Genomic DNA, 26,536 nt, shown 5'->3' with positions numbered 1-26,536 from the left:
TAATTAATAGCTTCGGAATATTAAGATAGCCTGGAAATCAAGAATCTTTAAACCGGGCACTGGTATCCGATTTTTTTTACAAACATTTTTACAATGCATGATACAATTTAGTTTCTTAAATTCTGTGCCCCAAGTGAGGCTCGAACTCACGACCTTCAGATCATGAGAATGAAGTGCTGCCTACTGCACCAACAAGGGAACCATTGAACAGCAAGAGTCAGGCTTACAGCATTTTTTGTGCTAAGATTGATATCAAGTATAATAAAAATCCATGTTACACATATTATGATAAATCAATATGAAAAATTTAACTACTGTTGAACTCAATGAAGAATGCCATGTGTTATGGCTGTCAAGTCATTTCTTCTCAGAAGCCACAAGATTCTCATGAGTAATACCTTCAGAATATTAAGATAACCTGGAAATCAAGAATCTTTACACATGGCACTGATACCCGATTTCGTTTACAAACATTGGCACAATGCATGATACTGGATAGTTTCTAAAACTCTGTGCCCCGTGTGAGGCTCGAATTTACGACCTTCAGAATATGAGAATGAAGTGCTGCCTACTGCACCAACGAGGGAACCAGCGAACAGCAAGACTCAGGCTTAGAGCAATTTTTGTGCAAAGATTGATATTAAGTATAATAAAAATCCACGTAACACATATTTTGTTAAATCGATATGATAAATCCAACTACTGTTGTACTCAATTAAGAATACCATGTTTTATTGCTGTCAAGTCATTTCTTCTCAGAAGCCACAAGATTCTCACAAGTCTTACCTTCAGTATATTAAGACAGCCTGGAAATGAAGTTTCTTTCAACCGGGCACTGGTATCCGATTTTTTTACAATGCATGATACTCGTTAGTTTCTAAAACACTATGCCCCGTGTGAGGCTCGAACTCACGACCTTCAGATTATGAGACTGACGCGCTGCCTACTGCGCCAACGAGGCAGCCATAACATGCCAATTCAGGCTCATACCAATTTTTGCGCTTAGATCGATTTAATGTATAATAGAAATCCATGTTACACATATAATGTCAAATCAATATGACAAATTGAACTACTGTTGTACACAATTAGGAATGCCATGTTTTATGGCTTTCAAGTCATTTCTTCCCAGAAGCAACAAGATTCTCATAATTAATAGCTTCGGAATATTAAGATAGCCTGGAAATCAAGAATCTTTAAACCGGGCACTGGTATCCGATTTTTTTTACAAACATTTTTACAATGCATGATACAATTTAGTTTCTTAAATTCTGTGCCCCAAGTGAGGCTCGAACTCACGACCTTCAGATCATGAGAATGAAGTGCTGCCTACTGCACCAACAAGGGAACCATTGAACAGCAAGAGTCAGGCTTACAGCATTTTTTGTGCTAAGATTGATATCAAGTATAATAAAAATCCATGTTACACATATTATGATAAATCAATATGAAAAATTTAACTACTGTTGAACTCAATGAAGAATGCCATGTGTTATGGCTGTCAAGTCATTTCTTCTCAGAAGCCACAAGATTCTCATGAGTAATACCTTCAGAATATTAAGATAACCTGGAAATCAAGAATCTTTACACATGGCACTGATACCCGATTTCTTTTACAAACATTGGCACAATGCATGATACTGGATAGTTTCTAAAACTCTGTGCCCCGTGTGAGGCTCGAATTTACGACCTTTAGAATATGAGAATGAAGTGCTGCCTACTGCACCAACGAGGGAACCAGCGAACAGCAAGACTCAGGCTTAGAGCAATTTTTGTGCAAAGATTGATATTAAGTATAATAAAAATCCACGTAACACATATTTTGTTAAATCGATATGATAAATCCAACTACTGTTGTACTCAATTAAGAATACCATGTTTTATGGCTGTCAAGTCATTTCTTCTCAGAAGCCACAAGATTCTCACAAGTCTTACCTTCAGTATATTAAGACAGCCTGGAAATGAAGTTTCTTTCAACCGGGCACTGGTATCCGATTTTTTTACAAACATTTTTACAATGCATGATACTCGTTAGTTTCTAAAACACTATGCCCCGTGTGAGGCTCGAACTCACGACCTTCAAATTATGAGACTGACGCGCTGCCTACTGCGCCAAGAAAGCTGCGTGTTTGTCTAGGTAAAGTACCATCATATACCAAAAAACATGCTGATTTTCATCGTATCGAATCCTGGTAGATCCTAATTTGTTATGATCATAACATGACTACTGTACATTCATATTGTCAGAAACATGTCCAGATCCTTATGCAAACGAATAATAATGTTGTATCAAATATATATCTTTGCCGGTCGTCGCTGTGTTCACCAATGAAACTAAACCATGCCGGTGTAGCGGTATCGTAATTCACTATGTGTATGATGGATGGTGCGTGCCCCCTTTAAGGGAAGGGGGCGTGAGACCCACCTGGGTGGTGCGACGCATGACTTAAGGAACGCACCTCTGGCTGTGCGTGGTTCTGTGTTTGGGGAAATAAATCATTCTCGTGGTATTTTCACCGGCAATCAAGTCTCCGTCTTAATTTCATTACGATCTCCTACACCGGTGTGTTTAGTGCCCGTTTTATTAAAGCATTAAGAGGCCATGTTAACAGTGATTATAGAGATGTTAATATCACTGTAAAACAGTGTCTAAGTGATCAGGTTCATTATAAATGCTGTCCAAGCAATAATAATTAATACTGTCTGTTGTGCTTTGTTTGTTATGCATGGTCATATGAACGCATTTTGCGCTCTGCATTTAAATTAAACTAAATCAAAAGCATTGACAATTAATAGGAAGTCATGTAAAATGTATAAGCTAACCATTGTGATTAAGTAGGCTGGCATTATGATAAAGGGTATATAACTTGATTTGATTTTTTGTAACTTCAAGCTCTCCAGTGGTATATTGTATTTGAATAAACAACATTTGTATTTTGTCATATTGTGTTTTATTAAAGCATTAAGAGGGAAATTAAATTAAGATTGTGTCACACTCACAGTAAAACGTTATTGCACAAAAAGTCACAACTAAAAACTTAAATTAAAACTTAAAAACAACATTAAAAAACATTAAAAACTTTTTGTGCCCGATACACTGCCAATTTAAGGTGGAGCTCCCTTCTTCCTCCCATAACCCTTGGCTTCAAGTGCAGCCCTCCACTCAGCCAGGGTCATGGTTGCTGTGGCGTGGCAGTACCAGTTCCCAAAGTACTGATTGTGAGTGGCAGGGTCCCGCTCCCTCTGACACTGACGGCAGAAAATGGTGGCACTACTCCTTGAGTATTTCCTCTTCTTAAAACCAGTCTTCTCCTCCTCCTCTCTTTTTTTCTTTCGATGGTGGGTGGTGGTATAGGGTAAGTATGGCACATGTACCACAGATGCTCCTGCAGGCTGTAAGGCAGGCAGGTGAGGTTGAGGCACAGACCAGAGGGGTTGAGGCAGGAGAGGTGGGATGAATGGAGGTGTGGGAAACACAGGTGTGGGGGGCTGGATTTGAGGCTCGAGGGCTGCGAGGAATGGTGGCCTCAGAAGATCAGAAGGAGGGTTCACTCTTCTGATCTTCCGTCCCTGCAGTGTTGCCGTCCCTGCAGTGTTAGGTGGCAGAACAAACACGTGGGAATATGCCGCGATGCTTTGAGGCATACACGGTTTGCCTTTCCTCTGAACTGCAGGAGGCAGGCTCTCGGGGCTCACAGTTTTTGTCTGAGGCGGACAGATCCCTTGCTCGAGAATCCTCTTCTCCTGTCCTCTTTCCCGTTTGCAGTACCTACAAATATAAAAGTGTTTTTTGTATACCAAAGCAAGATATACCTACACAGAAAACACAGCTACTATGTTAATACTTTGTTAACTCACCAACTCGAGAGTGTTGCCGTGTTCACGACCGGGAGCTGAAGTGAGGTCTTCTCCATCACCGTGGCGTTGTTTAAAACAACCTGACGGATGTGGAGGTATGCTTTCATGACCAGACTCCAGCGCTCGTGGCGGACCCCATCAATCCGCCTCGATCCACGGTACTCCTCACAAAGTTGGACGAAGAGTGCCTCACAAACCCGATTGCAGTCTGGCCACTGTGCTGGGCTTCTCCCTCCTGCAAAGCATCTGCAAAGGTATTGGTTGCATTAGTGTAGTACAAGACATGATGTTATAGCATGCAGCATGGTCAAGCTTGCTCAGAAAAACATACGTACCGCTTTGTACTCTCCACACCAGGCGCAACAGCCTTTTTTGACGTCCTGAATCTGCCATGTGCGAGTGTATCCTGGTGACGTGGGGGGTACACTGTGCGACACTTGTCAAAGTCTGACAAATAATTCCACAGGGAAATTATTTCCTCAGCCTCCTCCCTTGACAGGGCAAGACTGTGTTCTTTTAATTTAAATAAAAAAACAGTCAAGTCCTGGACTGCTTGAAAGCCCTCAACATTTTCAGGTCCAACCGAGTCCTAGAATTAACAGAGCGATTAAAATCAGATATGCATTTTAAATTGTAAAATATTATATCCATATGTTTAAGTAAGTAAACATAGAACTTTAAGTTTATGAAGTTTACAATGTTGTCAAAAACATAAACCTACATCATGACTGGTGGAGCCCAGAGCTGATGTTGAAGGCTGATCGTCTACCAAGTCCTGTGTGTCTTGCTGGGGAGCTAAATTAGAAAAAAATAAAATTGAGAGAGATCAAGAGAACATGTGTGAAGATGAAGTCAGATGAAATGAACATCATAAGCATCTTATTGTAATGTTTCATATTAATGACAATAATTGTTACTTTTGACATTTCAATAAAAACTTACCACTATGCATAGGGGCAACTGTAAAAGCTGCAGAGAGTGCAGCTGGCAGAGCAGTGGCTGAACGGGCAGCTGGCAGAGCAGTGGCTGGACGGGCAGCTGGCAGAGCAGTGGCTGGACGGGCAGCTGGCAGAGCAGTGGCTGGACGGGCAGCTGGCAGAGCAGTGGCTGGACGGGCAGCTGGCAGAGTAGTGGCTGGACGGGCAGCTGGCAGAGCAGTGGCTGGACGGGCAGCTGGCAGAGCAGTGGCTGGACGGGCAGCTGGCAGAGCAGTGGCTGGACGGGCAGCTGGCAGAGCAGTGGCTGGACGGGCAGCTGGCAGAGCAGTGGCTGGACGGGCAGCTGGAGGGGTGAGCTGTTGTGGAGGCCATATTGTCTCCAGGGTTGGGACAGTTGGATCCTCGATGTCACATGGCTCCAAAGAAGACTCCCCCTCTGCAACAGTGATGTCTTCTGTCTCCAGTGTCACCAAGGCCAACTTGTAGTCCTCCATCACTGCATTATTTTGGTTGTATAGGTATTCTATACCTATAAGCTCTCCTGCAACAATCCAAAAAAAACGGTCATAAGTGATTGAGCTGCCAAATATTAATTTTTTTAATAACAATTTACTACATACACACCAGTGTATTTCCGTGGGGCCGTGTACTCCACCAGTTTTCTCCCAAGCACCTCCTCTGACAACTGGTTGGCAGCATGCTTTAGGAGGCCACTGTATGAACGAGGCCCCTCGGTCCCCTCTGCTGTTATGGTCCTGTCCTCATTCCACCTGAATAGACCATCAACCAGATATGCCTGGAAAAAGGTGTCACTTGCCAGGGTTCCTGAAAAATATTGAATATTTGCATTGTGATATTTGCATTGTGAGTCCTTGCATGCAGTACTTATTATTACATTTCAATTAATATGGAAAGTAACCTAACAGAGTAAACTATTCACCTGGGATGAATCTATTCATGTGCAAGTGGAAACTTTCCAACGAGGTGGACCCTCTGGCACATCGGAATGTAGGAAGCACATGACCAGCCTTCTTCAGTGTCCCAGTCTGGGTGTATAACTGGAAACCTGGAGGGTCCTGGAGGCAGGGAAGGTGTTTTAGCTGGGCCTTCAAGATTTCTGCCATCCTTGCTCTGTTGATCAGAGGCACACCAAGGGTATTGCAACCCTTCTCTCCAGAGTATGCCTCTATCAAGTCCTTCAGCAGGTCACCCATCTCCCCACTTTCCCGGACAGCTCTCCTGCAGTGAAGCATAGTCTCAGCCTTGGAGATATGGCGTGCGACATCTTCCACTGTGGGACGCAGGTGGCTTGCTTCCAGCTCTGCCCGCTTGGCAGCTTTGAGTCGCTGCAGGTCGCTCTGATCCCACGCAAAGATGCAGCGGGAGAGTTGGGCCATGAAGCTGGTGTAGAGGGCATGGGAATCTGTGGTGCAACCGGTGGCAAATCTCCTCATGAAGTGCCAGATGTCCAACCGGATCTTCATGCCTGGCCATGCACCAAAGATTTTTAAAAGGTGAGAGTTCCCACAGCAGTCCCGGTCCACATAAAGGATCTCTGGAGGTGGCACACCAGCATCCTTGTAACGCCTCACAAGACCCTCTGCCATCTTCATCAGGCCCCAGCCCTCACTTGCTGTGAGAACAGACATGATGACATGTCCATGCTCATTTCCAACGTTGGTGGCCCAAGAAGCTGTAGCCTGACCAGCTAGCTTCCTTACAATTTTCTTTGTAGAGTCCATCTTCAGGACCTGGCCAAAGAGTGAGGTGATGGAAGCCTTAACTTCGTCCAGTCTGCCAAGGACATCTTGGGCATACACCTGCATCAACCAGCGATGTTTTGGCACTGCAGGCATAACTGGCAAGTCCCCTAGCGGCACTGGCAAAATCAGCCCCGAGGATATTGCACGTGCAACTCCTCTGTAAGCAGTGAGGAACTGAATTGTTTTCCCCAGCCAGCTCTCTGCATGCTGCTCCTCCAGCTGTTTTTGGAGCTGGCTGCTGCTGTTCCCCAGTCCCCGCTGACGCATCAAGCGCACAACCTGCATGTCGCACCCCAGCTTGTATGTCAGCAGACATGGGAAATGCAGGCGGTGACCAATGTCTAGCTGAGAGACGATGTTGTGGCTCCAGCTGATGACCTTCCTTTTGCAACTCTTACATGCAAGGTATTCGGCTACCAGGTAGTAAGAGCCGCTGACACCAACCACCAGCCTGACCCTCTGATGGAGTCCCGCAGAGGTGAGCTCTGCCTTCCCACAGTCTTGATGTGGACAGAGCAGTCGCACACGCCACAGCTTCCTGGGCATCCACAGGAACAGAGGGTGCCCAAAGAACTGCTCCATTGCTGGGATGGCACTGGATGTCAGCGACTGCTGAGGTGGATACCACCACATTCTGTCCACCTTGTCAAGTTCAAACTCTGGTTGACCAGAGGGTGACCACCGGAACAGAGCCTTCGAGATCCAGTGCTGGTCAACCTCTGGCAGGGCGGGGATCCAACCAGCGGGGAGGCAAATTCTGCTCTCTGTTCAGGTAAAGGATAATTTATTAGCTCAAAACATGGGTGGAAACAAGACAGAGATACCAAAGTAAAACAGGAAACACAGGGAACACACCAAAACAAGACAAGGAAACAGACAGACCATGAAAGTTATTATGGAAATAATAATTATATATGATAAACCACACTATCTTCATTTTGATTATATTCAAGTATGCTAAATTCAAATTTGTAATCATGATTGTAATGTCCTCATGTAACGACATACATTTCTTTTTTACAGCAAGAGGAGTGAGACAGACAGAGACAGAGACAGAGACAGAGAGAGAGAGAGAGAGAGAGAGAGAGAGAGAGAGAGAGGGGCTGTGTGCATAAAATAAAAACACTTACGCGATGTGTCGGGGTCAACTTCTGCGGCAGCCTGCATGAGCTCGCTGTCAGTTGGTTCCGTTTTTACTGTCACTGCAGATGATGCCGTAATGGATCCAGCGCGTGGCAGGGCAGGAATAGCTAAAAAATAATGAGATCAATATGGTGTACATTAAAAATATGAAAACATGTAAAACTCAGTATAACACAAATTAATTGTATTGTTGCATACTTACATGGCTGAAACCTTGGTTTTGTGAAGAGGCTCTTTACATTTTTGGCGATAGCCTGGGGAGACTGGTCTCTCCTTGACAAGAGGCCGCGTAGGGAGGATACAGGCACAACGGATGATCGTGGAGAGAAGGCGGGTGCTACATTGACAGCAGCCTGCAAGGAGGCTGAAGGCTGTTGGGATGTGGAGGCGGCCTGTGTAGAGGCAGAAGCTGTAGTGGCAGGTTGGGAGCTCAGTGCGTCCTTCTTCACCCGAATGGCATAGCGGCCAGCAGGAAACTGAGATACGTACTTCTCCAAAAGTCTCTTATTTATCATATTGTTGTTTGAATCAGAGCGACCTGACTCCACCGACATGGATGCCACCACATAGCCAGCATACCCCAGAGCGTTCTCAGCCAGCCATTTAAATGTTTGATGCCTGAAGGCCCCAAACTGCAATTTATGCTGGCCAAGAACATGCTCCTCGTTGTTTGGGTCCCCACCTTTATGCTCAACAGCTTCCCTTGCAGACTCTTTCACCTCATCTGGTGAAAGAGCTCTGGTCCATGGCCGTTTCTCCGCCTTGACCTTCTTGGCATCCTCCGAGTCAAAAAGGCAGATACAGCCATCCTTCTTCCTAAATTTAGGATCCATTTTGTATTCTGAAAGTGGAGGAAATATCAATAATAAAGTAAGAAATCTCCCATTACAGAGACACAGTCAACAATCAACATCAATCTTCTCAGTTCATAAAAGTGTTATACTTATGACATAATCCAGTAATACTGTGTAAAGTTATATAGCCTACCACTTAATATCTTAAGAACAAAGAAAGAAAATACAACAAATACTTGAACACATTACTTAAGGCAGCTGTGAATATTATATTAATAACGGTTATATTCAGTCATGATCACCTCGTAATGTTGCTTTAATATTCTGCTCTCTGTATATTTGTCACTATGGGTTAGTTAGGGTGACCACCTCGTTATGGCCCTGTTGCACGACAGCAGACTATTATTAGGCTCTGTGAATAGTGATTTTATATTACATGCCTATTTTGCAGTAGAGTGGATGTTAACCTGCTTTAAATCGCGGTGGGCTTTATGAAATGATCGTTTTAACGGCACTGGACCTATTCAATCTAATACATATAATGAATGAATTTTATATAATAGGCTAATGTGTTTTAAGAATAGTAAACGAGAGAAACAGATCAAAATTACGAATAAAGACTAGGCAGCTCTCCATAGGCCGTGTAACATATATAAGCTGTGTATAGATGTAACATATATAAGCTGTAACATATATAGGCCATGTAACGGAAATATAAACTGCGTCATTACTGACGGAAGAGGCAGTGAATGAAGTATTGATTACACAGCGATTTTTTTTGATAGAATTAGATACTTAACAAACCGTATTGTAATGACCACGGAAGAGGCATTGAATGAAGTACTGATTACACAGCGATTTATTAGATACCTAACAAGTTACTGCTTATTCACTGTACTAGTTGTTGCTTGGTAGTAACGGGCCTTCTGACTGGTGTTTACTGCACAGCTATGTTTACTGGTCTTGCGTGTTCCAACGGTAACGGATTTTTTTGAAATGTTAAAACTAATTCAACTAACGTTACCTATTCAATAAAATGCATTACTGAACATACACATTACCTTATACGTATAATTCATACACGTTACAATGATGAACGACGACCTATCGTCGAAGCAGACTTTTGGCATTTGACGGATATGTTAACGTGATATTATCCAATTTATTTGTATTGAAAATAGCTAGAAAGGACTGACTTACCTCGGAAATGTTCATCAGAAGTGAAGTGAAGTAATCAAACGAAAGGTGTGAAGATTTTCGTAAATTTCTAATGTCACTCGCAAATCAAAATACTGAAGTGAAGTAATTCTTGGTAGCAATACGAGCGCTGATTGGCGCTCGAAAGGCCACGCGATATACGATCGCTGATTGGCCAATTCTTGGTAGATGATACGAGCGCTGATTGGCCAATTCTTGGTAGATGATACGAGCGCTGATTGGCCAATTCTTGGTAGGTTCTACCTCGACCCACAGGCGACGGGGAGCGCCAACGAGGCAGCAATAACATAACTATTCAGGCTCATACCAATTTTTGCGCTTAGATCGATTTAATGTATAATAGAAATCCATGTTACACATATAATGTTAAATCAATATGACAAATTGAACTACTGTTGTACACAATTAGGAATGCCATGTTTTGTGGCTGTCAAGTCATTTCTTCCCAGAAGCAACAAGATTCTCATAAGTAATAGCTTCGGAATATTAAGATAGCCTGGAAATCAAGAATCTTTAAACCGGGCACTGGTATCCGATTTTTTTTACAAACATTTTTACAATGCATGATACAATTTAGTTTCTTAAACTCTGTGCCCCAAGTGATGCTCGAACTCACGACCTTCAGATCATGAGAATGAAGTGCTGCCTACTGCACCAACAAGGGAACCATTGCACAGCAAGAATCAGGCTTACAGCATTTTTTGTGCTAAGATTGATATCAAGTATAATAAAAATCCATGTTACACATATTATGATAAATCAATATGAAAAATTTAACTACTGTTGAACTCAATGAAGAATGCCATGTGTTATGGCTGTCAAGTCATTTCTTCTCAGAAGCCACAAGATTCTCATGAGTAATACCTTCAGAATATTAAGATAACCTGGAAATCAAGAATCTTTACACATGGCACTGATACCCGATTTCTTTTACAAACATTGGCACAATGCATGATACTTGATAGTTTCTAAAACTCTGTGCCCCGTGTGAGGCTCGAATTTACGACCTTCAGAATATGAGAACGAAGTGCTGCCTACTGCACCAACGAGGGAACCAGCGAACAGCAAGACTCCGGCTTAGAGCAATTTTTGTGCAAAGATTGATATTAAGTATAATAAAAATCCACGTAACACATATTTTGTTAAATCAATATGATAAATCCAACTACTGTTGTACTCAATTAAGAATACCATGTTTTATGGCTGTCAAGTCATTTCTTCTCAGAAGCCACAAGATTCTCACAAGTCTTACCTTCAGTATATTAAGACAGCCTGGAAATGAAGTTTCTTTCAACCGGGCACTGGTATCCGATTTTTTTACAAACATTTTTACAATGCATGATACTCGTTAGTTTCTAAAACACTATGCCCCGTGTGAGGCTCGAACTCACGACCTTCAGATTATGAGACTGACGCGCTGCCTACTGCGCCAACGAGGCAGCAATAACATAACTATTCAGGCTCATACCAATTTTTGCGCTTAGATCGATTTGATGTATAATAGAAATCCATGTTACACATATAATGTTAAATCAATATGACAAATTGAACTACTGTTGTACACAATTAGGAATGCCATGTTTTGTGGCTGTCAAGTCATTTCTTCCCAGAAGCAACAAGATTCTCATAAGTAATAGCTTCGGAATATTAAGATAGCCTGGAAATCAAGAATCTTTAAACCGGGCACTGGTATCCGATTTTTTTTACAAATATTTTTACAATGCATGATACAATTTAGTTTCTTAAACTCTGTGCCCCAAGTGAGGCACGAACTCACGACCTGCAGATCATGAGAATGAAGTGCTGCCTACTGCACCAACAAGGGAACCATTGAACAGCAAGAATCAGGCTTACAGCATTTTTTGTGCTAAGATTGATATCAAGTATAATAAAAATCCATGTTACACATATTATGATAAATCAATATGAAAAATTTAACTACTGTTGAACTCAATGAAGAATGCCATGTGTTATGGCTGTCAAGTCATTTCTTCTCAGAAGCCACAAGATTCTCATGAGTAATACCTTCAGAATATTAAGATAACCTGGAAATCAAGAATCTTTACACATGGCACTGATACCCGATTTCTTTTACAAACATTGGCACAATGCATGATACTTGATAGTTTCTAAAACTCTGTGCCCCGTGTGAGGCTCGAATTTACGACCTTCAGAATATGAGAACGAAGTGCTGCCTACTGCACCAACGAGGGAACCAGCGAACAGCAAGACTCCGGCTTAGAGCAATTTTTGTGCAAAGATTGATATTAAGTATAATAAAAATCCACGTAACACATATTTTGTTAAATCAATATGATAAATCCAACTACTGTTGTACTCAATTAAGAATACCATGTTTTATGGCTGTCAAGTCATTTCTTCTCAGAAGCCACAAGATTCTCACAAGTCTTACCTTCAGTATATTAAGACAGCCTGGAAATGAAGTTTCTTTCAACCGGGCACTGGTATCCGATTTTTTTACAAACATTTTTACAATGCATGATACTCGTTAGTTTCTAAAACACTATGCCCCGTGTGAGGCTCGAACTCACGACCTTCAGATTATGAGACTGACGCGCTGCCTACTGCGCCAACGAGGCAGCAATAACATAACTATTCAGGCTCATACCAATTTTTGCGCTTAGATCGATTTGATGTATAATAGAAATCCATGTTACACATATAATGTTAAATCAATATGACAAATTGAACTACTGTTGTACACAATTAGGAATGCCATGTTTTGTGGCTGTCAAGTCATTTCTTCCCAGAAGCAACAAGATTCTCATAAGTAATAGCTTCGGAATATTAAGATAGCCTGGAAATCAAGAATCTTTAAACCGGGCACTGGTATCCGATTTTTTTTACAAATATTTTTACAATGCATGATACAATTTAGTTTCTTAAACTCTGTGCCCCAAGTGAGGCTCGAACTCACGACCTGCAGATCATGAGAATGAAGTGCTGCCTACTGCACCAACAAGGGAACCATTGAACAGCAAGAATCAGGCTTACAGCATTTTTTGTGCTAAGATTGATATCAAGTATAATAAAAATCCATGTTACACGTATTATGATAAATCAATATGAAAAATTTAACTACGGTTGAACTCAATGAAGAATGCCATGTGTTATGGCTGTCAAGTCATTTCTTCTCAGAAGCCACAAGATTCTCATGAGTAATACCTTCAGAATATTAAGATAACCTGGAAATCAAGAATCTTTACACATGGCACTGATACCCGATTTCTTTTACAAACATTGGCACAATGCATGATACTTGATAGTTTCTAAAACTCTGTGCCCCGTGTGAGGCTCGAATTTACGACCTTCAGAATATGAGAATGAAGTGCTGCCTACTGCACCAACGAGGGAACCAGCGAACAGCAAGACTCAGGCTTAGAGCAATTTTTGTGCAAAGATTGATATTAAGTATAATAAAAATCCACGTGACACATATTTTGTTAAATCAATATGATAAATCCAACTACTGTTGTACTCAATTAAGAATACCATGTTTTATGGCTGTCAAGTCATTTCTTCTCAGAAGCCACAAGATTCTCACAAGTCTTACCTTCAGTATATTAAGACAGCCTGGAAATGAAGTTTCTTTCAACCGGGCACTGGTATCCGATTTTTTTACAAACATTTTTACAATGCATGATACTCGTTAGTTTCTAAAACACTATGCCCCGTGTGAGGCTCGAACTCACGACCTTCAGATTATGAGACTGACGCGCTGCCTACTGCGCCAACGAGGCAGCAATAACATAACTATTCAGGCTCATACCAATTTTTGCGCTTAGATCGATTTAATGTATAATAGAAATCCATGTTACACATATAATGTTAAATCAATATGACAAATTGAACTACTGTTGTACACAATTAGGAATGCCATGTTTTGTGGCTGTCAAGTCATTTCTTCCCAGAAGCAACAAGATTCTCATAAGTAATAGCTTCGGAATATTAAGATAGCCTGGAAATCAAGAATCTTTAAACCGGGCACTGGTATCCGATTTTTTTTACAAACATTTTTAAAATGCATGATACAATTTAGTTTCTTAAACTCTGTGCCCCAAGTGATGCTCGAACTCACGACCTTCAGATCATGAGAATGAAGTGCTGCCTACTGCACCAACAAGGGAACCATTGCACAGCAAGAATCAGGCTTACAGCATTTTTTGTGCTAAGATTGATATCAAGTATAATAAAAATCCATGTTACACATATTATGATAAATCAATATGAAAAATTTAACTACTGTTGAACTCAATGAAGAATGCCATGTGTTATGGCTGTCAAGTCATTTCTTCTCAGAAGCCACAAGATTCTCATGAGTAATACCTTCAGAATATTAAGATAACCTGGAAATCAAGAATCTTTACACATGGCACTGATACCCGATTTCTTTTACAAACATTGGCACAATGCATGATACTTGATAGTTTCTAAAACTCTGTGCCCCGTGTGAGGCTCGAATTTACGACCTTCAGAATATGAGAACGAAGTGCTGCCTACTGCACCAACGAGGGAACCAGCGAACAGCAAGACTCAGGCTTAGAGCAATTTTTGTGCAAAGATTGATATTAAGTATAATAAAAATCCACGTAACACATATTTTGTTAAATCAATATGATAAATCCAACTACTGTTGTACTCAATTAAGAATACCATGTTTTATGGCTGTCAAGTCATTTCTTCTCAGAAGCCACAAGATTCTCACAAGTCTTACCTTCAGTATATTAAGACAGCCTGGAAATGAAGTTTCTTTCAACCGGGCACTGGTATCCGATTTTTTTACAAACATTTTTACAATGCATGATACTCGTTAGTTTCTAAAACACTATGCCCCGTGTGAGGCTCGAACTCACGACCTTCAGATTATGAGACTGACGCGCTGCCTACTGCGCCAACGAGGCAGCAAAAACATAACTATTCAGGCTCATACCAATTTTTGCGCTTAGATCGATTTAATGTATAATAGAAATCCATGTTACACATATAATGTCAAATCAATATGACAAATTGAACTACTGTTGTACACAATTAGGAATGCCATGTTTTATGGCTGTCAAGTCATTTCTTCCCAGAAGCAACAAGATTCTCATAAGTAATAGCTTCGGAATATTAAGATAGCCTGGAAATCAAGAATCTTTAAACCGGGCACTGGTATCCGATTTTTTTTACAAACATTTTTACAATGCATGATACAATTTAGTTTCTTAAACTCTGCGCCCCAAGTGAGGCTCGAACTCACGACCTTCAGATCATGAGAATGAAGTGCTGCCTACTGCACCAACAAGGGAACCATTGAACAGCAAGAGTCAGGCTTACAGCATTTTTTGTGCTAAGATTGATATCAAGTATAATAAAAATCCATGTTACACATATTATGATAAATCAATATGAAAAATTTAACTACTGTTGAACTCAATGAAGAATGCCATGTGTTATGGCTGTCAAGTCATTTCTTCTCAGAAGCCACAAGATTCTCATGAGTAATACCTTCAGAATATTAAGATAACCTGGAAATCAAGAATCTTTACACATGGCACTGATACCCGATTTCGTTTACAAACATTGGCACAATGCATGATACTGGATAGTTTCTAAAACTCTGTGCCCCGTGTGAGGCTCGAATTTACGACCTTCAGAATATGAGAATGAAGTGCTGCCTACTGCACCAACGAGGGAACCAGCGAACAGCAAGACTCAGGCTTAGAGCAATTTTTGTGCAAAGATTGATATTAAGTATAATAAAAATCCACGTAACACATATTTTGTTAAATCGATATGATAAATCCAACTACTGTTGTACTCAATTAAGAATACCATGTTTTATTGCTGTCAAGTCATTTCTTCTCAGAAGCCACAAGATTCTCACAAGTCTTACCTTCAGTATATTAAGACAGCCTGGAAATGAAGTTTCTTTCAACCGGGCACTGGTATCCGATTTTTTTACAATGCATGATACTCGTTAGTTTCTAAAACACTATGCCCCGTGTGAGGCTCGAACTCACGACCTTCAGATTATGAGACTGACGCGCTGCCTACTGCGCCAACGAGGCAGCCATAACATGCCAATTCAGGCTCATACCAATTTTTGCGCTTAGATCGATTTAATGTATAATAGAAATCCATGTTACACATATAATGTCAAATCAATATGACAAATTGAACTACTGTTGTACACAATTAGGAATGCCATGTTTTATGGCTGTCAAGTCATTTCTTCCCAGAAGCAACAAGATTCTCATAAGTAATAGCTTCGGAATATTAAGATAGCCTGGAAATCAAGAATCTTTAAACCGGGCACTGGTATCCGATTTTTTTTACAAACATTTTTACAATGCATGATACAATTTAGTTTCTTAAACACTGCGCCCCAAGTGAGGCTCGAACTCACGACCTTCAGATCATGAGAATGAAGTGCTGCCTACTGCACCAACAAGGGAACCATTGAACAGCAAGAGTCAGGCTTACAGCATTTTTTGTGCTAAGATTGATATCAAGTATAATAAAAATCCATGTTACACATATTATGATAAATCAATATGAAAAATTTAACTACTGTTGAACTCAATGAAGAATGCCATGTGTTATGGCTGTCAAGTCATTTCTTCTCAGAAGCCACAAGATTCTCATGAGTAATACCTTCAGAATATTAAGATAACCTGGAAATCAAGAATCTTTACACATGGCACTGATACCCGATTTCGTTTACAAACATTGGCACAATGCATGATACTGGATAGTTTCTAAAACTCTGTGCCCCGTGTGAGGCTCGAATTTACGACCTTCAGAATATGAGAATGAAGTGCTGCCTACTGCACCAACGAGGGAACCAGCGAACAGCAAGACTCAGGCTTAGAGCAATTTTTGTGCAAAGATTGATATTAAGTATAATAAAAATCCACGTAACACATATTTTGTTAAATCGATATGATAAATCCAACTACTGTTGTACTCAATTAAGAATACCATGTTTTATTGCTGTCAAGTCATTTCTTCTCAGAAGCCACAAGATTCTCACAAGTCTTACCTTCAGTATATTAAGACAGCCTGGAAATGAAGTTTCTTTCAACCGGGCACTGGTATCCGATTTTTTTACAATGCATGATACTCGTTAGTTTCTAAAACACTATGCCCCGTGTGAGGCTCGAACTCACGACCTTCAGATTATGAGACTGACGCGCTGCCTACTGCGCCAACGAGGCAGCCATAACATGCCAATTCAGGCTCATACCAATTTTTGCGCTTAGATCGATTTAATGTATAATAGAAATCCATGTTACACATATAATGTCAAATCAATATGACAAATTGAACTACTGTTGTACACAATTAGGAATGCCATGTTTTATGGCTTTCAAGTCATTTCTTCCCAGAAGCAACAAGATTCTCATAATTAATAGCTTCGGAATATTAAGATAGCCTGGAAATCAAGAATCTTTAAACCGGGCACTGGTATCCGATTTTTTTTACAAACATTTTTACAATGCATGATACAATTTAGTTTCTTAAATTCTGTGCCCCAAGTGAGGCTCGAACTCACGACCTTCAGATCATGAGAATGAAGTGCTGCCTACTGCACCAACAAGGGAACCATTGAACAGCAAGAGTCAGGCTTACAGCATTTTTTGTGCTAAGATTGATATCAAGTATAATAAAAATCCATGTTACACATATTATGATAAATCAATATGAAAAATTTAACTACTGTTGAACTCAATGAAGAATGCCATGTGTTATGGCTGTCAAGTCATTTCTTCTCAGAAGCCACAAGATTCTCATGAGTAATACCTTCAGAATATTAAGATAACCTGGAAATCAAGAATCTTTACACATGGCACTGATACCCGATTTCTTTTACAAACATTGGCACAATGCATGATACTGGATAGTTTCTAAAACTCTGTGCCCCGTGTGAGGCTCGAATTTACGACCTTTAGAATATGAGAATGAAGTGCTGCCTACTGCACCAACGAGGGAACCAGCGAACAGCAAGACTCAGGCTTAGAGCAATTTTTGTGCAAAGATTGATATTAAGTATAATAAAAATCCACGTAACACATATTTTGTTAAATCGATATGATAAATCCAACTACTGTTGTACTCAATTAAGAATACCATGTTTTATGGCTGTCAAGTCATTTCTTCTCAGAAGCCACAAGATTCTCACAAGTCTTACCTTCAGTATATTAAGACAGCCTGGAAATGAAGTTTCTTTCAACCGGGCACTGGTATCCGATTTTTTTACAAACATTTTTACAATGCATGATACTCGTTAGTTTCTAAAACACTATGCCCCGTGTGAGGCTCGAACTCACGACCTTCAAATTATGAGACTGACGCGCTGCCTACTGCGCCAAGAAAGCTGCGTGTTTGTCTAGGTAAAGTACCATCATATACCAAAAAACATGCTGATTTTCATCGTATCGAATCCTGGTAGATCCTAATTTGTTATGATCATAACATGACTACTGTACATTCATATTGTCAGAAACATGTCCAGATCCTTATGCAAACGAATAATAATGTTGTATCAAATATATATCTTTGCCGGTCGTCGCTGTGTTCACCAATGAAACTAAACCATGCCGGTGTAGCGGTATCGTAATTCACTATGTGTATGATGGATGGTGCGTGCCCCCTTTAAGGGAAGGGGGCGTGAGACCCACCTGGGTGGTGCGACGCATGACTTAAGGAACGCACCTCTGGCTGTGCGTGGTTCTGTGTTTGGGGAAATAAATCATTCTCGTGGTATTTTCACCGGCAATCAAGTCTCCGTCTTAATTTCATTACGATCTCCTACACCGGTGTGTTTAGTGCCCGTTTTATTAAAGCATTAAGAGGCCATGTTAACAGTGATTATAGAGATGTTAATATCACTGTAAAACAGTGTCTAAGTGATCAGGTTCATTATAAATGCTGTCCAAGCAATAATAATTAATACTGTCTGTTGTGCTTTGTTTGTTATGCATGGTCATATGAACGCATTTTGCGCTCTGCATTTAAATTAAACTAAATCAAAAGCATTGACAATTAATAGGAAGTCATGTAAAATGTATAAGCTAACCATTGTGATTAAGTAGGCTGGCATTATGATAAAGGGTATATAACTTGATTTGATTTTTTGTAACTTCAAGCTCTCCAGTGGTATATTGTATTTGAATAAACAACATTTGTATTTTGTCATATTGTGTTTTATTAAAGCATTAAGAGGGAAATTAAATTAAGATTGTGTCACACTCACAGTAAAACGTTATTGCACAAAAAGTCACAACTAAAAACTTAAATTAAAACTTAAAAACAACATTAAAAAACATTAAAAACTTTTTGTGCCCGATACACTGCCAATTTAAGGTGGAGCTCCCTTCTTCCTCCCATAACCCTTGGCTTCAAGTGCAGCCCTCCACTCAGCCAGGGTCATGGTTGCTGTGGCGTGGCAGTACCAGTTCCCAAAGTACTGATTGTGAGTGGCAGGGTCCCGCTCCCTCTGACACTGACGGCAGAAAATGGTGGCACTACTCCTTGAGTATTTCCTCTTCTTAAAACCAGTCTTCTCCTCCTCCTCTCTTTTTTTCTTTCGATGGTGGGTGGTGGTATAGGGTAAGTATGGCACATGTACCACAGATGCTCCTGCAGGCTGTAAGGCAGGCAGGTGAGGTTGAGGCACAGACCAGAGGGGTTGAGGCAGGAGAGGTGGGATGAATGGAGGTGTGGGAAACACAGGTGTGGGGGGCTGGATTTGAGGCTCGAGGGCTGCGAGGAATGGTGGCCTCAGAAGATCAGAAGGAGGGTTCACTCTTCTGATCTTCCGTCCCTGCAGTGTTGCCGTCCCTGCAGTGTTAGGTGGCAGAACAAACACGTGGGAATATGCCGCGATGCTTTGAGGCATACACGGTTTGCCTTTCCTCTGAACTGCAGGAGGCAGGCTCTCGGGGCTCACAGTTTTTGTCTGAGGCGGACAGATCCCTTGCTCGAGAATCCTCTTCTCCTGTCCTCTTTCCCGTTTGCAGTACCTACAAATATAAAAGTGTTTTTTGTATACCAAAGCAAGATATACCTACACAGAAAACACAGCTACTATGTTAATACTTTGTTAACTCACCAACTCGAGAGTGTTGCCGTGTTCACGACCGGGAGCTGAAGTGAGGTCTTCTCCATCACCGTGGCGTTGTTTAAAACAACCTGACGGATGTGGAGGTATGCTTTCATGACCAGACTCCAGCGCTCGTGGCGGACCCCATCAATCCGCCTCGATCCACGGTACTCCTCACAAAGTTGGACGAAGAGTGCCTCACAAACCCGATTGCAGTCTGGCCACTGTGCTGGGCTTCTCCCTCCTGCAAAGCATCTGCAAAGGTATTGGTTGCATTAGTGTAGTACAAGACATGATGTTATAGCATGCAGCATGGTCAAGCTTGCTCAGAAAAACATACGTACCGCTTTGTACTCTCCACACCAGGCGCAACAGCCTTTTTTGACGTCCTGAATCTGCCATGTGCGAGTGTATCCTGGTGACGTGGGGGGTACACTGTGCGACACTTGTCAAAGTCTGACAAATAATTCCACAGGGAAATTATTTCCTCAGCCTCCTCCCTTGACAGGGCAAGACTGTGTTCTTTTAATTTAAATAAAAAAACAGTCAAGTCCTGGACTGCTTGAAAGCCCTCAACATTTTCAGGTCCAACCGAGTCCTAGAATTAACAGAGCGATTAAAATCAGATATGCATTTTAAATTGTAAAATATTATATCCATATGTTTAAGTAAGTAAACATAGAACTTTAAGTTTATGAAGTTTACAATGTTGTCAAAAACATAAACCTACATCATGACTGGTGGAGCCCAGAGCTGATGTTGAAGGCTGATCGTCTACCAAGTCCTGTGTGTCTTGCTGGGGAGCTAAATTAGAAAAAAATAAAATTGAGAGAGATCAAGAGAACATGTGTGAAGATGAAGTCAGATGAAATGAACATCATAAGCATCTTATTGTAATGTTTCATATTAATGACAATAATTGTTACTTTTGACATTTCAATAAAAACTTACCACTATGCATAGGGGCAACTGTAAAAGCTGCAGAGAGTGCAGCTGGCAGAGCAGTGGCTGAACGGGCAGCTGGCAGAGCAGTGGCTGGACGGGCAGCTGGCAGAGCAGTGGCTGGACGGGCAGCTGGCAGAGCAGTGGCTGGACGGGCAGCTGGCAGAGCAGTGGCTGGACGGGCAGCTGGCAGAGTAGTGGCTGGACGGGCAGCTGGCAGAGCAGTGGCTGGACGGGCAGCTGGCAGAGCAGTGGCTGGACGGGCAGCTGGCAGAGCAGTGGCTGGACGGGCAGCTGGCAGAGCAGTGGCTGGACGGGCAGCTGGCAGAGCAGTGGCTGGACGGGCAGCTGGAGGGGTGAGCTGTTGTGGAGGCCATATTGTCTCCAGGGTTGGGACAGTTGGATCCTCGATGTCACATGGCTCCAAAGAAGACTCCCCCTCTGCAACAGTGATGTCTTCTGTCTCCAGTGTCACCAAGGCCAACTTGTAGTCCTCCATCACTGCATTATTTTGGTTGTATAGGTATTCTATACCTATAAGCTCTCCTGCAACAATCCAAAAAAAACGGTCATAAGTGATTGAGCTGCCAAATATTAATTTTTTTAATAACAATTTACTACATACACACCAGTGTATTTCCGTGGGGCCGTGTACTCCACCAGTTTTCTCCCAAGCACCTCCTCTGACAACTGGTTGGCAGCATGCTTTAGGAGGCCACTGTATGAACGAGGCCCCTCGGTCCCCTCTGCTGTTATGGTCCTGTCCTCATTCCACCTGAATAGACCATCAACCAGATATGCCTGGAAAAAGGTGTCACTTGCCAGGGTTCCTGAAAAATATTGAATATTTGCATTGTGATATTTGCATTGTGAGTCCTTGCATGCAGTACTTATTATTACATTTCAATTAATATGGAAAGTAACCTAACAGAGTAAACTATTCACCTGGGATGAATCTATTCATGTGCAAGTGGAAACTTTCCAACGAGGTGGACCCTCTGGCACATCGGAATGTAGGAAGCACATGACCAGCCTTCTTCAGTGTCCCAGTCTGGGTGTATAACTGGAAACCTGGAGGGTCCTGGAGGCAGGGAAGGTGTTTTAGCTGGGCCTTCAAGATTTCTGCCATCCTTGCTCTGTTGATCAGAGGCACACCAAGGGTATTGCAACCCTTCTCTCCAGAGTATGCCTCTATCAAGTCCTTCAGCAGGTCACCCATCTCCCCACTTTCCCGGACAGCTCTCCTGCAGTGAAGCATAGTCTCAGCCTTGGAGATATGGCGTGCGACATCTTCCACTGTGGGACGCAGGTGGCTTGCTTCCAGCTCTGCCCGCTTGGCAGCTTTGAGTCGCTGCAGGTCGCTCTGATCCCACGCAAAGATGCAGCGGGAGAGTTGGGCCATGAAGCTGGTGTAGAGGGCATGGGAATCTGTGGTGCAACCGGTGGCAAATCTCCTCATGAAGTGCCAGATGTCCAACCGGATCTTCATGCCTGGCCATGCACCAAAGATTTTTAAAAGGTGAGAGTTCCCACAGCAGTCCCGGTCCACATAAAGGATCTCTGGAGGTGGCACACCAGCATCCTTGTAACGCCTCACAAGACCCTCTGCCATCTTCATCAGGCCCCAGCCCTCACTTGCTGTGAGAACAGACATGATGACATGTCCATGCTCATTTCCAACGTTGGTGGCCCAAGAAGCTGTAGACCGTGCCTGACCAGCTAGCTTCCTTACAATTTTCTTTGTAGAGTCCATCTTCAGGACCTGGCCAAAGAGTGAGGTGATGGAAGCCTTAACTTCGTCCAGTCTGCCAAGGACATCTTGGGCATACACCTGCATCAACCAGCGATGTTTTGGCACTGCAGGCATAACTGGCAAGTCCCCTAGCGGCACTGGCAAAATCAGCCCCGAGGATATTGCACGTGCAACTCCTCTGTAAGCAGTGAGGAACTGAATTGTTTTCCCCAGCCAGCTCTCTGCATGCTGCTCCTCCAGCTGTTTTTGGAGCTGGCTGCTGCTGTTCCCCAGTCCCCGCTGACGCATCAAGCGCACAACCTGCATGTCGCACCCCAGCTTGTATGTCAGCAGACATGGGAAATGCAGGCGGTGACCAATGTCTAGCTGAGAGACGATGTTGTGGCTCCAGCTGATGACCTTCCTTTTGCAACTCTTACATGCAAGGTATTCGGCTACCAGGTAGTAAGAGCCGCTGACACCAACCACCAGCCTGACCCTCTGATGGAGTCCCGCAGAGGTGAGCTCTGCCTTCCCACAGTCTTGATGTGGACAGAGCAGTCGCACACGCCACAGCTTCCTGGGCATCCACAGGAACAGAGGGTGCCCAAAGAACTGCTCCATTGCTGGGATGGCACTGGATGTCAGCGACTGCTGAGGTGGATACCACCACATTCTGTCCACCTTGTCAAGTTCAAACTCTGGTTGACCAGAGGGTGACCACCGGAACAGAGCCTTCGAGATCCAGTGCTGGTCAACCTCTGGCAGGGCGGGGATCCAACCAGCGGGGAGGCAAATTCTGCTCTCTGTTCAGGTAAAGGATAATTTATTAGCTCAAAACATGGGTGGAAACAAGACAGAGATACCAAAGTAAAACAGGAAACACAGGGAACACACCAAAACAAGACAAGGAAACAGACAGACCATGAAAGTTATTATGGAAATAATAATTATATATGATAAACCACACTATCTTCATTTTGATTATATTCAAGTATGCTAAATTCAAATTTGTAATCATGATTGTAATGTCCTCATGTAACGACATACATTTCTTTTTTACAGCAAGAGGAGTGAGACAGACAGAGACAGAGACAGAGACAGAGAGAGAGAGAGAGAGAGAGAGAGAGAGAGAGAGAGAGGGGCTGTGTGCATAAAATAAAAACACTTACGCGATGTGTCGGGGTCAACTTCTGCGGCAGCCTGCATGAGCTCGCTGTCAGTTGGTTCCGTTTTTACTGTCACTGCAGATGATGCCGTAATGGATCCAGCGCGTGGCAGGGCAGGAATAGCTAAAAAATAATGAGATCAATATGGTGTACATTAAAAATATGAAAACATGTAAAACTCAGTATAACACAAATTAATTGTATTGTTGCATACTTACATGGCTGAAACCTTGGTTTTGTGAAGAGGCTCTTTACATTTTTGGCGATAGCCTGGGGAGACTGGTCTCTCCTTGACAAGAGGCCGCGTAGGGAGGATACAGGCACAACGGATGATCGTGGAGAGAAGGCGGGTGCTACATTGACAGCAGCCTGCAAGGAGGCTGAAGGCTGTTGGGATGTGGAGGCGGCCTGTGTAGAGGCAGAAGCTGTAGTGGCAGGTTGGGAGCTCAGTGCGTCCTTCTTCACCCGAATGGCATAGCGGCCAGCAGGAAACTGAGATACGTACTTCTCCAAAAGTCTCTTATTTATCATATTGTTGTTTGAATCAGAGCGACCTGACTCCACCGACATGGATGCCACCACATAGCCAGCATACCCCAGAGCGTTCTCAGCCAGCCATTTAAATGTTTGATGCCTGAAGGCCCCAAACTGCAATTTATGCTGGCCAAGAACATGCTCCTCGTTGTTTGGGTCCCCACCTTTATGCTCAACAGCTTCCCTTGCAGACTCTTTCACCTCATCTGGTGAAAGAGCTCTGGTCCATGGCCGTTTCTCCGCCTTGACCTTCTTGGCATCCTCCGAGTCAAAAAGGCAGATACAGCCATCCTTCTTCCTAAATTTAGGATCCATTTTGTATTCTGAAAGTGGAGGAAATATCAATAATAAAGTAAGAAATCTCCCATTACAGAGACACAGTCAACAATCAACATCAATCTTCTCAGTTCATAAAAGTGTTATACTTATGACATAATCCAGTAATACTGTGTAAAGTTATATAGCCTACCACTTAATATCTTAAGAACAAAGAAAGAAAATACAACAAATACTTGAACACATTACTTAAGGCAGCTGTGAATATTATATTAATAACGGTTATATTCAGTCATGATCACCTCGTAATGTTGCTTTAATATTCTGCTCTCTGTATATTTGTCACTATGGGTTAGTTAGGGTGACCACCTCGTTATGGCCCTGTTGCACGACAGCAGACTATTATTAGGCTCTGTGAATAGTGATTTTATATTACATGCCTATTTTGCAGTAGAGTGGATGTTAACCTGCTTTAAATCGCGGTGGGCTTTATGAAATGATCGTTTTAACGGCACTGGACCTATTCAATCTAATACATATAATGAATGAATTTTATATAATAGGCTAATGTGTTTTAAGAATAGTAAACGAGAGAAACAGATCAAAATTACGAATAAAGACTAGGCAGCTCTCCATAGGCCGTGTAACATATATAAGCTGTGTATAGATGTAACATATATAAGCTGTAACATATATAGGCCATGTAACGGAAATATAAACTGCGTCATTACTGACGGAAGAGGCAGTGAATGAAGTATTGATTACACAGCGATTTTTTTTGATAGAATTAGATACTTAACAAACCGTATTGTAATGACCACGGAAGAGGCATTGAATGAAGTACTGATTACACAGCGATTTATTAGATACCTAACAAGTTACTGCTTATTCACTGTACTAGTTGTTGCTTGGTAGTAACGGGCCTTCTGACTGGTGTTTACTGCACAGCTATGTTTACTGGTCTTGCGTGTTCCAACGGTAACGGATTTTTTTGAAATGTTAAAACTAATTCAACTAACGTTACCTATTCAATAAAATGCATTACTGAACATACACATTACCTTATACGTATAATTCATACACGTTACAATGATGAACGACGACCTATCGTCGAAGCAGACTTTTGGCATTTGACGGATATGTTAACGTGATATTATCCAATTTATTTGTATTGAAAATAGCTAGAAAGGACTGACTTACCTCGGAAATGTTCATCAGAAGTGAAGTGAAGTAATCAAACGAAAGGTGTGAAGATTTTCGTAAATTTCTAATGTCACTCGCAAATCAAAATACTGAAGTGAAGTAATTCTTGGTAGCAATACGAGCGCTGATTGGCGCTCGAAAGGCCACGCGATATACGATCGCTGATTGGCCAATTCTTGGTAGATGATACGAGCGCTGATTGGCCAATTCTTGGTAGATGATACGAGCGCTGATTGGCCAATTCTTGGTAGGTTCTACCTCGACCCACAGGCGACGGGGAGCGCCAACGAGGCAGCAATAACATAACTATTCAGGCTCATACCAATTTTTGCGCTTAGATCGATTTAATGTATAATAGAAATCCATGTTACACATATAATGTTAAATCAATATGACAAATTGAACTACTGTTGTACACAATTAGGAATGCCATGTTTTGTGGCTGTCAAGTCATTTCTTCCCAGAAGCAACAAGATTCTCATAAGTAATAGCTTCGGAATATTAAGATAGCCTGGAAATCAAGAATCTTTAAACCGGGCACTGGTATCCGATTTTTTTTACAAACATTTTTACAATGCATGATACAATTTAGTTTCTTAAACTCTGTGCCCCAAGTGATGCTCGAACTCACGACCTTCAGATCATGAGAATGAAGTGCTGCCTACTGCACCAACAAGGGAACCATTGCACAGCAAGAATCAGGCTTACAGCATTTTTTGTGCTAAGATTGATATCAAGTATAATAAAAATCCATGTTACACATATTATGATAAATCAATATGAAAAATTTAACTACTGTTGAACTCAATGAAGAATGCCATGTGTTATGGCTGTCAAGTCATTTCTTCTCAGAAGCCA

The 26,536-nt window shown here is 42.0% G+C and overlaps 3 protein-coding genes, 2 long non-coding RNA genes and 5 other non-coding genes across 10 annotated transcripts; all 10 read right to left on the bottom strand.

The window, feature by feature from the left end:
- Nucleotides 1-888: 888 nt before the first annotated feature.
- Nucleotides 889-961, bottom strand: trnam-cau (transfer RNA methionine (anticodon CAU)). Its single transcript has one exon. It is a non-coding gene; the product is annotated as a tRNA-Met (tRNA).
- Nucleotides 962-3,435: 2,474 nt separating this feature from the next.
- Nucleotides 3,436-4,441, bottom strand: LOC132447044 (uncharacterized). The gene is made up of 3 exons (XR_009523022.1): nucleotides 4,194-4,441; nucleotides 3,859-4,104; nucleotides 3,436-3,769 (listed from the first exon to the last, which is right to left on the bottom strand). It is a non-coding gene; the product is annotated as an uncharacterized LOC132447044 (long non-coding RNA).
- Nucleotides 4,442-4,623: 182 nt separating this feature from the next.
- Nucleotides 4,624-9,979, bottom strand: LOC132446165 (uncharacterized). The gene is made up of 8 exons (XM_060036315.1): nucleotides 9,697-9,979; nucleotides 7,905-8,543; nucleotides 7,690-7,809; nucleotides 5,737-7,323; nucleotides 5,421-5,621; nucleotides 5,129-5,337; nucleotides 4,801-5,085; nucleotides 4,624-4,653 (listed from the first exon to the last, which is right to left on the bottom strand). The coding sequence occupies exons 2-8, from the start codon at nucleotides 8,533-8,535 to the stop codon at nucleotides 4,624-4,626; spliced, it is 3,063 nt and encodes a 1,020-aa protein (XP_059892298.1). The 5' UTR covers nucleotides 8,536-8,543; nucleotides 9,697-9,979.
- Nucleotides 9,980-11,080: 1,101 nt separating this feature from the next.
- trnam-cau (transfer RNA methionine (anticodon CAU)) lies at nucleotides 11,081-11,153 on the bottom strand. Its single transcript has one exon. It is a non-coding gene; the product is annotated as a tRNA-Met (tRNA).
- Nucleotides 11,154-12,241: 1,088 nt separating this feature from the next.
- trnam-cau (transfer RNA methionine (anticodon CAU)) lies at nucleotides 12,242-12,314 on the bottom strand. Its single transcript has one exon. It is a non-coding gene; the product is annotated as a tRNA-Met (tRNA).
- A 1,088-nt stretch (nucleotides 12,315-13,402) lies between these two features.
- Nucleotides 13,403-13,475, bottom strand: trnam-cau (transfer RNA methionine (anticodon CAU)). The gene has a single exon. It is a non-coding gene; the product is annotated as a tRNA-Met (tRNA).
- Nucleotides 13,476-14,563: 1,088 nt separating this feature from the next.
- trnam-cau (transfer RNA methionine (anticodon CAU)) lies at nucleotides 14,564-14,636 on the bottom strand. Its single transcript has one exon. It is a non-coding gene; the product is annotated as a tRNA-Met (tRNA).
- Nucleotides 14,637-19,408: 4,772 nt separating this feature from the next.
- On the bottom strand, nucleotides 19,409-20,414 carry LOC132447043 (uncharacterized). The gene is made up of 3 exons (XR_009523021.1): nucleotides 20,167-20,414; nucleotides 19,832-20,077; nucleotides 19,409-19,742 (listed from the first exon to the last, which is right to left on the bottom strand). It is a non-coding gene; the product is annotated as an uncharacterized LOC132447043 (long non-coding RNA).
- Nucleotides 20,415-20,596: 182 nt separating this feature from the next.
- LOC132446164 (uncharacterized) lies at nucleotides 20,597-23,304 on the bottom strand. Its single transcript, XM_060036314.1, has 5 exons — nucleotides 21,710-23,304; nucleotides 21,394-21,594; nucleotides 21,102-21,310; nucleotides 20,774-21,058; nucleotides 20,597-20,626 (listed from the first exon to the last, which is right to left on the bottom strand). Exons 1-5 carry the CDS (start codon nucleotides 23,169-23,171, stop codon nucleotides 20,597-20,599), a joined length of 2,187 nt encoding a protein of 728 aa, XP_059892297.1. The 5' UTR covers nucleotides 23,172-23,304.
- A 411-nt stretch (nucleotides 23,305-23,715) lies between these two features.
- LOC132446163 (uncharacterized) lies at nucleotides 23,716-25,958 on the bottom strand. Its single transcript, XM_060036313.1, has 3 exons — nucleotides 25,676-25,958; nucleotides 23,895-24,522; nucleotides 23,716-23,788 (listed from the first exon to the last, which is right to left on the bottom strand). The coding sequence occupies exons 2-3, from the start codon at nucleotides 24,512-24,514 to the stop codon at nucleotides 23,716-23,718; spliced, it is 693 nt and encodes a 230-aa protein (XP_059892296.1). The 5' UTR covers nucleotides 24,515-24,522; nucleotides 25,676-25,958.
- Nucleotides 25,959-26,536: the final 578 nt, after the last annotated feature.

This window comes from Gadus macrocephalus, chromosome 18 (assembly GCF_031168955.1).
Source record: "Gadus macrocephalus chromosome 18, ASM3116895v1".
In the NCBI taxonomy this organism is placed as follows: domain Eukaryota; kingdom Metazoa; phylum Chordata; class Actinopteri; order Gadiformes; family Gadidae; genus Gadus; species Gadus macrocephalus.
This window is presented reverse-complemented; position numbering and strand designations above follow the sequence as displayed.